General features: G+C 37.6%; 1 protein-coding gene across 1 annotated transcript in view; it reads right to left on the bottom strand.

Moving 5' to 3' along the window:
• The window catches only part of RYR2 (ryanodine receptor 2), a 687,809-nt gene that overhangs the window by 398,516 nt on the left and 276,213 nt on the right, over nucleotides 1-13,080 (bottom strand). The window contains exon 10 of the mRNA XM_054022704.1: nucleotides 10,649-10,745. Coding sequence (XP_053878679.1) covers nucleotides 10,649-10,745 — 97 coding nt within the window. The remainder of the gene's footprint in view (nucleotides 1-10,648; nucleotides 10,746-13,080) is intronic.

Raw genomic sequence — 13,080 nt, forward strand, 5'->3', positions numbered from 1 at the left:
AGGGGGTGGGACAAGGGTGTTTGGGTTTGTGCAATTAGACAGTTGGCAACCCTATCTACTATATCATTATGCTTATGCATGAGAAACTAAAAGTGAAAACAACTAGAAGTGGGTCTTAAATAAAGAGAAATTACCATCATTAATTTTCATTGTTGTCCAAAGTTAGAGAAATGAAAAAGTATTTCAGCATAAACAAGTAAAAGTTTAAACTAGTGTAAATGGTGAATTCTCTGTAACTTTAAGACTTCAAATCATGATTTGAGGACTTCAGTAACTCAGCCACAGGTTATGGGTCTACTACAAGAGTGGGTGGGTGAGGTTCTGTGACCTGGAATGTGCAGGAGATCACACTACATGATCATGATAGCCTTTATGGCCAGAAGGGACTATGAGTCTATATCCAATATTAAAATTTGTTCCTATTGTAATAATCAAAGGAATTATCACAGAGATGAAGAAATGTGCTTTTAAAATGTATGATTTTTAACTGGACATGCTGCCTTCAGCCATGGCAGTTATAAAGGATATTAGAGGAACACGTTTTATTCCAAAGCAATATTCTTTTCAAGTTTTAAGAGAAAATAATACATCAAAGTGAGTTTGGTAAAGCTCTCTGCGGTTTTTCTTGGGAATAGACTGCTAGTAGCTACTGTGACATCTTGATCCCACTGACTTTTATAAATGAGATCAATTTGTATAATAATTGTTTTAATATTTTGCTTTCTTTCAGTTAATCTCATATCAATGATGTATTCGTCTTTTGTGGAAACCAGCTAGCCTTGTTAGATCTTATTATTTAATATATTTTGGGTTTTTTAAACACATGATTCTTTGAATAGTAAAATCACTGATGTCCAGGCCCCATTAAGGCTACATCCTGCAAGGTGCTGAGCTACTCTTACCAGATGCTGGGTTCTTTCTGCTCTGACTTACGGTGCTCAACACCACAATTAGTATAATTAGTAATAACTACTCTTTATTTATTTTTCTTTCTGCTTACCTTTGGATTCATTTCATCATTAGGGAAAAGCCAGCCATGCCTCATTTGTGTGTGATCATCTCAGGTTCAAAATTTAACTTTAAATATATGCTCAAACTGCAAGCCTCCCTATACACTACTCAGAAGGGATTCCACTTACCATCACCCTGCATGTGAAAAGCTACCACTCTATTCCTCTGTATCCCTCACTAAATAAAGAGGATAGGTAGCTGTCCTACTCATATTGTCCCTCCCAGAGTCTGCTGTCTCCCACCTGCCTCTTATATTCACTTGCTCCCCGCAGTTTATTCCCTTCTCCTGCCTCCTGGTGTTGACACCCCGCACGAGTGTTGGTTACTTTCCTTGGTGTTGCCTCTGGGGAGCTAATGTCTAGCTGATTCCCCAACTTATAGTATGTTTTAGTAACCACCATACAGCACAATTCTCATAACTTCGTATGCATTAATGATAAGAACATAAGAACGGTCATACTGGGTCAGACTAAAAGTCCATCCAGCCCAGTATCCTGTCTACCAACAGTGGCCAATGCCAGGTGCCCCAGAGGGAGTGAACCTAACAGGTAAAAATCAAGTGATCTCTCTCCTGCCATTCATCTCCACCCTCTGACAAACAGAGGCTAGGGACACCATTCCTTACCCATCCTGGCTAATAGCCATTAATGGACTTAATCTCCATGAATTTATCTAGTTCTCAATAATATGATATACATATATGGATAGAGAAATGACTTTCAGCAGGTCATAACCTTTCCCCTGATACCTTACAAGGCATGCTTTATATGTAAGATCATGATTATATAATAATGAGGAATATGGAGGTTCCAGGATGCTCCCCAGAGGTACAGAATGTCACACCCTGCATCCCTTTCAATCTACCTTCCACATTCCCTTGATTCCTCATAGTTTCCTAACATATCCCAACTCCGTGCTGCCCCCATAGTCTTAATCCCTGCTCCTCTAAATTCTCTTGCGTCTTGTCTGGCCCTCACATGTCACAGCCTCACTTCAGCCACATTAGAAACAACAGGAGTTGGCAGCCATCTTGTTGACTTCAGTCACATTGATCTATAATGAAAGGTGGCAGCCATTTTGGTTAAGGATAAAACTTCACAGGGGTGAAGGCAGAAATTAGATATTCATGAGACTCCTTAAAACAAAAACTAAGTTTCACATGACTCAAAATGAAATCATGAGAGTTGGCAGTGCTGATGTTTCAAGATTAATTAGTCTTTTAAAAAACACATTAATATATTCAATTGAATGGTGCTAAATAATTGCAAATTAATATTAATAAACATGGTCCAATAGTCCTGTCACCAGTATTTGAAAGAGCTGGCTGAGGGACTTGCTGATTGATTAATGTTGATTTTAAATAAGTCTTGAAACACAGGGGAATTTCTAGAAGCCTAGAGGAAAGCTAATGCTGTGCCAATATTTAAAAAGGGTAAACTGGATGACCCGGGTAATTACAGGCCTGTCAGCGATCATAGAGAAGATAATGAAGCAGCTGATATGGGACTTGATTAATGAAGAATTAAAGGAGGTTTATGGAAAATAGATATATGAAACTAACTTGTAATCTCATACAAAAAAAGATATCAGGTTTGATTCATAAAGGTAATATTGTTGATGTAACATACTTAGGCTTTTGTAGGGCATTTGACTTGGTGCTGCATGACATTTTGATTAGAAACTATAAAGAGATAAAATGAACATGGCACACATTAAATGGTTAAAGACTGATAGGTCTCAAAATGTAATTGTAAACAGGGAATCTTCATAAAACAGGTGTGTTTCTAGTGGAGCCCCAAAAGGATCAGTTTTTGGCCTTACGCTATTTAACATTTTTATTCATGACCTAGATGAAAACAAAATCATCACTGATAAACCGATGACACCCAGATTGGGGGAGTGGTAAATAATGAAGAGGAGAGGTCACTGATTTAGAGCGATCTGGATCACTTGGTAAATTAGGCTCAAGCAAAAAATATGCATTTTAATATGGCTAAATGTGTGTGTGTGTGTGTGTGTGTGTGTGTGTGTGTGTGTGTGTGTGTGTGTGTGTGTGTATACACACACACACACACACTCACAGGAACAAAGAATGTAGGCTATACTTACAGTATGGAAGATTCTACCTTGGCTAGCAATGACTCTGAAAAAGATTTCAGGGTCATGATGGATAATCAGCCATAGTGACTAATCAGCATGCCGCTATGGCCAAAACAGCTACTGCAATCCTTGAATGCATAAACAGGATAATCTCAAGTAGGAGTAGAAAGGTTATTTTACCTCTGTATTTGGCATTGGTGCAGCCACTGCTGGACAACTGTGTCCATTTCTGGTGCCCACAATTCAAGAAGGATGTTGATAAATTGGGCAGGGTTCAGAAAAGAGCCACGAGGATGATTAAAGAAAAGCTTGCTTTATAGAGACAGACTCAAGGAGCTCAACCTATTTAGCTTAAAGAGAAGGTCATGATTACAGTCTCTCACTACCATCATGTGGCACAAATATTTAATAACCGCCACTGGGCCCTGGGGATGCTCAAACCCCCACCAGCCCCACCCCCACTCTGCCCCGCAGCGCCTCTTGCACGCCACTGAACAGGTGTTCCGCAGCATGCAGGAGGCACTGGGAGGGAGGCGGAGGAGTTGATCAGTGGGGCCTCCAGCGGATGGGAGGCGCTGGCTGCCGGTGGGTGCTAAGCACCCAGTAATTTTTTTCCCAGGATGCTCCAGCCCTGGATCACCCCCAGAGTCAGCACCTATGTAATGGGCTCTTCAGTGTAGCAGAGAAAGGTATAACATGATCCAGTGGCTGGAAGCTGAAGTAAACACATTCAGACTTGAAATAAGCAGGAAATTGTTAAGAGTGAGAGTAACCATGGGAATAACTTACCATTGGTCATGGTAGCGTCTCCATCACTGACCATTTTTAAATCCAGATTGGATATTTTTCTAATATACATGCTCTAGGAATTATTATGGGGAAGTTCTATGGCCTGTGTTACACGGGAGATCAGACTAGATCACACAATGATCACTTCTCACCTTGGAAACTATGAACGATCCCAACATTCACTTTTTCATTTATTTTATGGCGCACACCACATTTTTGGTTTTTGTCATCAGGGTAAGTTAGCTTCAAAACGAGACCAGAAAATAGTTGTGTCTAAATTAACTTATTTTAAAAAAACAGCTTTAACCTCCTTTCCCACCACCCCCTAAACAAGCGTTTTGCTTACTATTAGTGCAATTGTAAACTTCATGCCAAATACACAGCCATGCAATTGGCTGCCGAATCTGTCCCTAGCCACAGAAATGAACACAGAATCTAAGCTTTCATAATAAAAATGTTACAGATCTGACTCTCCACTCTATAAATGTTTTACACCAGTGTAACTCCTTTGAGTAGGCAATAATATATTTTTGTGAAGAAAACCTTCCAAATGTTAGCTGAGTGTAACCAATGCAATGATGTCTGACTTAGTCTACAGGCAGGCAACTGTGAAAGGTATAAACTATCTCTCATTCTCCTTAAGTGTTAACTATGATCCTAGTGATGGAAATGTAATGTCAGTATTGTTGACTATTATACTTCTGATCATTTAAGCAGACAAATTCAGCTAATATGCTTATTCATCACTGCTGAATGCAGCGGCCAATAGAGGGGTGGGAGATTGGGAGAAAGCTACTTGCTGTCAAGGGTTGCTCAAGTGTGGAACTAGGAATTCAAGTCCTGCCAAAAAAATATAGTCTCTTTCAATCCAGCTCACAAGGAGAATGAAAGAGAAGATGCATTTTCCTATCCCATGCCAAAAACCTCAGTCTCTTACTATGATGCTTTCCTCAGGAACCCAGAACCATAAGTCATAGTGTTACCTTTCTGCCTCAGCAAGAGTGAATTGTGCTGGAAATTAGACTGTGTGTCCAGTTCCCAGCCACTCCAGTCAGTACATCTCACCAGCAAACTCCTGGAGTTTCTGACAGTCTATATCTTGCCCTTCAGATAACAAGGAGTGAACCCCAATTCCCAAATTCTTCAGACACACCTTTCCTCAGTGTCTAGTCCTTCTTACTGTGCACTCACAGAAATTATTAAGTTTGCTGCCTCCACACAGACAGAGCACACACCAGTCTGTTAGCTGAGGACATACACTTTACTAAATAACAGCACCAAGATGGTTTATAGTAAAACTAAGAATAAGTTTATTAATAAAGAACAGAGACTTAAGTGATAATAAGAAAAAGAAACAGATTTGTTTACAAACAAAAACAGAACATGCTTTCTAATGAGTAAACCTTAAATGTTAACACGTTGCAATCATTGCCTAAGCAGTTTTCTCCCTTACATCAAGTTACCAGCATCACTAGCCCTCTAGGCTGGAGGATTCAACTTTCACAGGCTGAGAGGGTGCTGTACCCTATGTCCCCAAAGTGATGGATAACTAGAATGTCCTTTTCGTCTCCCTTATATTTTCCAAAGTCTACTGTCTTTGTCTCTGTTTAAAGAGCCAGGAAGACGTCCTGGGATTGTACTCTGTCCCCTGAGGTACTCACTGGTTTCCTCTGCCACTTATTAGCTTGATGGCTTTATTAATCTTCTATGTAAATGTACTTTCATTTACCTCTGCCTGTAATCAACCTCGTTAGACAGGTAAATCCACATTCCTTTGTCTACAGCAGACTTGATTTATGCACTGCCTCCAAAACACATTTTAAGAACATATTTCCAGCACACATACATAACTCATTATACACAACCCACACATATATCATGCTATGATATTCCTAACTAGCCCATCACCAGTTTACAAGATACCTTTTGGATATATATTACAACAACAATGTGTTAGGGGTACAGAGGGTATCAGGCCTGATATGAGTTACATTATAGTGGACCATCTGCCAGTGGGCATTGGGGGACTCTTAGGGTCACACTTAGCTACCAAAACCTCCACTTTAACCTTTAGCAATTTCTACAATTCGGTTACGCGTCATCACTACAAAAATCTGAAATATGAAAATTAGGGGGCAGCATAAAACAATGAATTTAATAACTTGAGCAAAACAAGGACTTTTGAACTGACTGTATTATTCCTTCTCTTATATAATTCTATAAAAAAAACTTTTTTTTTTAAATTTACCCTGAAGCTGCTGCAGAATTTCCAGCCTGCCTCATTGGAGTACTACAAAAATCAACTCTACATACTTTAGGCCTAGTTTGCTACAGATTATACACAGCCTTGCTTAATATGCATATAGGTTGGGGGGGCGGAGAATAGTAAAATACAGCTTTAGGGCACCATCCCACTATGTGCTGTACCGTCTAACCTCAATCCAACACATGCTTAGATTAAGTAGGTGTGAAGCCCCATTTAAGTGCTCTTGCTGGATCAGGGTTGGAGTGCTCAGCTCCCTAAGGTCAAGTCACAGTATCTATGAAAAATAATATTGTTGCCTCTAAAACACCATAGTATTATACCAGTTGAACTAAGGTATCATCACAAACTACTTTTTCCATCTTCTTCACCCCCCACTCTCCCACCCCATTCTGCCCTCCAACTAGTTGTTAATTACTAGATAGGTTAGGTATATACAAGTTCAAGATGAAGCTGCTTAAAACTGCTCCCTCGTTTGGATGTATTGAGGCAGACTAGTCTGTCTCCTATGACTACATTATTAAAGCTATTGAAGCCTATTTTATGAGCAGTCGTTCCACCTGGCATTTATGGCAAAGATACTGCTCTCAGAAACTCTATCCTACTTTACTGCATTGATTTTTTTTTCTAAATTACTGAATGTTGTCAGAACACTTAAATGAGCTCTCAGAGTTTCCTCCCTTCTCCACATCTGTACTTTTCAACAACCTACACACATTTTTTAATGGTTTTAAACAATTTTGAATAAGGGACATATATCACCACAAACAATACAGCCAAATTCCAATGATATTACACTGAAGGATTGTAAGGGTTTGAGAGAGAGTGTCACATGTTGCACACAATGCTTGTATTATTATTGATTTTAGTAATCTTTAGAAACCTACTTAACCTACCTACATGCAAATTCAAATAAATTTAACATGCACTAGAACACAACAGAAAAATAAACTATTTTTAAAAAGCTGTCTAGAACAGAAACCATCATACTTAAATGATTTATTCATTACAGATATTTGATGCCAGGCAACAAAATCCAATAAAGTTGGTATTTTGGGACTATCTAATCTTTTACCTATTTGAGAAAAAGGTTTAGGAGAAAAATATCTTTTTATTTGCTAACTGAGCAAATCTGATTCAGAAATCAGTGAGTCAGAATGGATATAGGATCCCGCAATGCAATTTTTATGCTGTCATTTTGCAAGGTAGAACTGGTCTTTGAAGACTTCCTGAAACAAAACACAATTCTATCTTTATGACTAAAGCCTGCCTTCAGACAATTCCAAAAGTTACCTGCACAGATGATGCAGAATAAACATACCTCCAAATATAGCCCGACTTTAGTATATACATTGTGTACAAAATGTCCTATATCAGACTGAGGCTCATGAGTCGCAACTGGCACTGATCTAGGGAGATGAAATGCATGAGAAATAAGGGCAGGGCAAATAGTGAATCCTACAAGGCAAATAGTGAATCCTACAAGTTTACCACCCACCAAAATTCTCCATACCTTTCTGTGTGTAGCCCTGTCAGTAGCCAAATGCCACACATCAGATATAAAGTATGCATACATTTCTAACAACTGAAATTAGGCTCCACAGAAATCTCCCCGCGATGAGTGCATCCTCCTGTCAGACACATGGGGGGGAGGAGTACTAGTCCGCAATAAGATCTAAAAAAGATTTTGTGCAGTAGCTAAATCTGTAAATATTTCAAGAGGAGAAAAATGTGAGACATGTTAATGTGTTTCCTAATTTCAGAATGCTGGACTTTGCACCCTTAGGCTTTTTTTAATGTATAGGATTTTTTTTTATGTTGTATATTAAGGTTAAGAATAAATGTTATTGCCTATTGTAAAGATACATCCCTATTTTCTTCTTTAATTTGTGTTTAATTTAAAGCTCATTAAATCAGTACTCGATGCTGCAAGCCCTTATGTGTTATCTCACTGCAGATCCTCCCGCTACACTTCATTCTATTCACAATAGCACTTCTGGAGGGAAGCAGTTGTAGCAGCAATAAATGCTACACCATATGGGCCCATTATATAGTATCTAAATTTAATACATGCAGTGGTCACACTTCAAAAATGTTCTCCATCTTGAAACCATTCTAGGGTTCAAGAGATATCCCATAAACTTTAAATGGTAAATACCACTGGAACTGGTAATATCTGTCAAAAAAAAAAAAAAAAAAAAAAAAAAAAACCTAAGTGCAACCACTGTAATTCTTTTCATTAGCCTGAAAAAAAAAAGTGCTATATATTTTACACAGCAAGGGCTATCTAATTTCTTTTAGCTATCTTAGAAGACAACTTGGAAGGGAAAAGATCTTTTTTAATGAGCAAACCTAATATGAAGAACAGGAGTACTTGTGGCACCTTAGAGACTAATTTATTAGAGCATAAGCTTTCATGGGCTACAATATGGAAATCGATGAATCACAAGGAATATGGGGAGAAATATTTTTGAAACACTAAGAGAAAAATAATTCTCTTGATTATATGCTGTTTCTATTTCCTATATCTAAGCCACTTTTCACAGCTGTCTAAGTGTATATCCTATCCTGGCCTGCTTCTCTCTAGAGTGCCTCTGCTTGCATTAACTTTTTTTTTTTTTTTTTTTTTTTACATCTTCACTTTTTTTCCCAACTTTTCCAACTTGCAAACAAACCAAAAAAAAAAAAAAAATCAGTTATCTGCCCTGCTATAGTGCCTGAAACTAGACTCACAAGTCAATATTTAGCCACCTAAATCTGAGCTCAGAAGTCTCGCTTCAGTAAGCCTTTTATTTTAAAAAAAATCTTTGACTTATTTATTGTTTTTAAGTGCCAGGAGAAACAACCCAGAAAAGTAAACATGAAAGGCACAAACCTTAAATCTGCAATGCTATAAGCAAGAAAGAAGAAAAACATAATCAAGGGATCTCTGGGCATATATAGCAAAATGGCTACCCTACAAACCAACTGGTAGGTTACAAACAAAGCAATCTATATTGTCTTGAGATAACAATTTACTATGACTGCTTAGAAATCAAACAATTATTAAAATATTTCAGGAGTTATCTCCTCCTCCACATACTAGTTTCTATAATCATTCAGTTAATTCAACTGAAGAAATAATCTGTCCTGATAAATCAGTGAGAAAAATCACATTTTCATACAACTTAAAAACTAAATTTTTGAGCAACAGAGCATACTATTAATTTATAGTAGCATCTACCTGCCCCAGTCATGGACTAGGACCCTTATTGTGCTAGGCACTGTACAAAAACATAACAAAAAGATGGGTTTCTGCCCCAAAGAGTTCACAATTTGCAGGTAATACTTTTGAACATGAAAGGTTAAAATTTCCAATACTTCAGTAACTAGAAAATATGTTCCTTCTGCCCAATTATTAGGATGATAAAGAAGAAGGGAGCAGAAAAATATATTTATGTAAAATCTTTTCTCCCAAAGGACTTTACGAACAAGATAGACAAAGAAAGCACTTCATTCTCACTGAAATGCAGCCACTTATGCTATAACATAGCAACTCATCTGATATTAATGCCACAAAACTACTATTTAGGAGCTGAAGTTAGAAATAATTTATAGGATTTAAAACTACACCAAGGCAATGTTTAGGAAAGAATGAAAGTTATCTAAATTAGCATTTGGCCAGAAAACAGATTAATGCCATACTCTTGAGAAAAGTTTAATGGGACTCTTTAATTACCTCAAATGTACACAATTTTGATTTTACCTCCCATTTGATTCATCCATATGACTGCTCATATGAGAGACACATACTGAATCACCATTACAAATTCCTGCTGCATTCTGGATTTCCTTCAGTCTCCTATCAAAGAAATAAACTATGCCCCCCCCCCCCCCCCCGAGCTTGTAAGATCTTGCTATATCACCTCCTGAGGTAGTCTGTATGCTACAGAATGGATCAGTAGTGACAAAACTGATGAAGTTTGCCTATAGGTCTTTGGGGACATTAAAGAACCAAATCAATCATAAGAAGAGTACATAGTTAATCCTGCCATTCTGTCCATCACAACAGCTCAGTTTCTAGCACAGTGGGTATGGAGGTTTCTTGGCATTTATGCTCCCAGATTCAGTTTTAGGCTAACGACACAAGCAAAAAGGTGACTCACAAGTCATTAATTTAAAAGTTGCTAAGTGATTTAAAGTGAATTTGTTTCAGTTTTCTTCTGATTTCAGTTCACTTGCTTGATGTTCCTGGATTAAGTCCACTTCCAATAGAGTTTATTACTTTTGCAACTGTAAAGGAAGTAAGGTTAATGAAACTGAAAAAGGAAACTCCAGAGAAGGCTGTAAGTTTCATACCAAGAGTTAATCCCAATGGGATCTCCCTTTAGGATGAGCGATGTCTGTATAAGTCTAACATGCTGAAATATTGTAATATCGGTGAGTGTCAAAATTAATTCAATAAAGCTTGTTACTCCTGTATGTGTTTTAGGCTTCAAGTCCTACCTTCGCTGTTCTTCTCCATGTTCCCCTGAAGGGACAGTAAGGCATTCATCCATGTGCCCATGCAATAGCCTCAGCACATCACCTCCTATCAAATATCCTGGAATGAAAGGAAGAAGAGAAAGTCATGTATATTTGTCTGAGCTGAACCACAAAAAAACCACATTCAAACAATATTAAAGGCTCACTTTCTGGCTGGCCTCAAAACAGTCTCCAATTATTCAACGTATCCACACCATGGGTGCATATACAGATCTGAGACCCGCAAGTACACACAAGTGTGCGTGGTACACAGCACATGTGAAATTGAAGACAGCAGTTGGAAATAAATCCCTAATGACCGCACTAAAATCTCAGCAAGTGAGAACATCAAGAAATTGGAACTTTTCTTTCAGCCCCATTTTGCTTGTGTATGTGGTACTAAAAACTGACAATGTTCTGATAGCCTCACAATGCTTCCTATAATAGTATGAGCTAAGAGGACAGAGATTCAGTCAATTTCCAATTCAATTCAATGAGATTTTATTAGCCTGAAAAGCTATACTAGTGTTGCCAACATGTAATAAATTCAATGCCTAACCCTGAATTTCTCCTTGCTAGTATGGATTTATATCAGGATCTGCATCTGTACATGATTTGAGGACTTAATTGCCTTGGTTTTACTATAGTACCAAAAAGGAAAATAAAATTGACATTGGCATCCTACTGGTATAAAATCTTTGTATCAGATATTTTGTCCTTGGATAGAAACAGATTTAGCCACATTATGGAGCCAATCCTGCCTTTATCTCCCCAGGTGCAGTACTAGTGCCTGCTCTTTCATGAGAGAGGGAGCAGGATTTGGGTGCATGCACCTCCGATGCAGCACAGAGTCCAGCTTTTTGCATGGCCATGCTCCATGATCCTGAAGTAGCCTCCACAGATTGGTTCTACTGCCACTGTGTGACAGAGGTATGTGAATTCCTCTCCTCCTCTTGCATGGATCTTCCCAATGTCCTGCCGAGATCCTCAGCCTAGGCACTGGGGACTCAATTTGCCCCTTTGCGAACCATTCTTCACATGTATTTGATGCACAAGTTATATGTTCATAACCCACTTGTTTTTCTTCCAGGTTTTTAATTCAAAGGGCAGCTGAAAGAGGTAGATGCAGGTGATGGGAGCGTTTTCCTTAACAGGAAAAAAAAATTGTTTTTTGTTTTATTTTTTAAATGAAGCGGGGGGAGAATGTCTCATACTCAAAAACAGTTATTCTATTTTTGTTCAACTTTTTGAAAAGACATTTCTCTTTGGGTACAGAATTCAGTCTGAAAAGTCTTCATTCCAAAAAGTTATGAACATGTGAAAATGGGATGCTAGAAGGGAAAAAGTTATGTAATCTTATAACAAGAAAGGCTGTGACTGCTATTGATAATTTAGCTATATTGCAAAGCAATTACAGTGTACAGAATTTCAAATATAAATGTTAAAAGTAGCACATGTATGCATATTTGAAATCTAAGTGTATGCTAAGAAAAAATCCTTTCAACCCTATATGCTCTTGAGCAAATTCAGTGCCTTCATTTAAGCTTCAATATTGGATTAGCATTTGGCTTTCTTCTCTTATTTTGAAATATCGCAAATTTATTTGGGGAGTTTTCAAAAGTGAATTTTTGATTTGTAGGTAAAGGATTTTGATATGATAGCTTATTATGATTCCTTCAGAGTCATTACCAGATATATTTTAATTTTGTAATATGGATCCATATTGGGGTTAATACAGATATGTGTATTCAGACTTGTGCCCATCTTCAAAAGGCAAAACGCTGCACAAAGCAACTCTTTTTAAACTGCCCCCATGCAATTTACAGTACAGTCTTGTTTGACTTGTAGCTAAAGACCCACTTCCACTAATCAACTTATGTTTGCTGATTCCTTAACACAGGTTTGTGAAAAATAATGCAACCAAGTTTTACATAGTAACAAATTCATTTAAGTTTTGGCTACAAATTCTGATTTCACATCATGGACTTATGATCTGTACATTTTTACTTAAATAAAAGCTATTGTTATGTTACTGATATGTTTCAAAAATCTGACACAAATGTCTTCTTGTTTCTACAAACTAATATAAAACAAAGGGCTAAAGTTGTAACAGTATTTTTTTAAAAAAAGAGAATGGAAAATTTTGATCCAGAATAGGTGTTCTCTGGAATTACATACACCTAGAACCAATAACTTAGTGGTTTGCATTCAACGATGTCAAAGTATTTTATAGACATTAATTAAATTAATGTCACCCTGAACTCTGGGATAACAATTATCCATATTTTAATTATAGATAAAATAAGGCACAGAGACCAAGGTGATTTGTCCAAGGTCATACACAAAATCAGTGCTTTAACTTCAAGATCATCCTTCCTTCACAAAGGACAGACTTAATTACAGTAGTGATTGCA

This window comes from Malaclemys terrapin, chromosome 3, assembly GCF_027887155.1.
Source record: "Malaclemys terrapin pileata isolate rMalTer1 chromosome 3, rMalTer1.hap1, whole genome shotgun sequence".
In the NCBI taxonomy this organism is placed as follows: domain Eukaryota; kingdom Metazoa; phylum Chordata; order Testudines; family Emydidae; genus Malaclemys; species Malaclemys terrapin.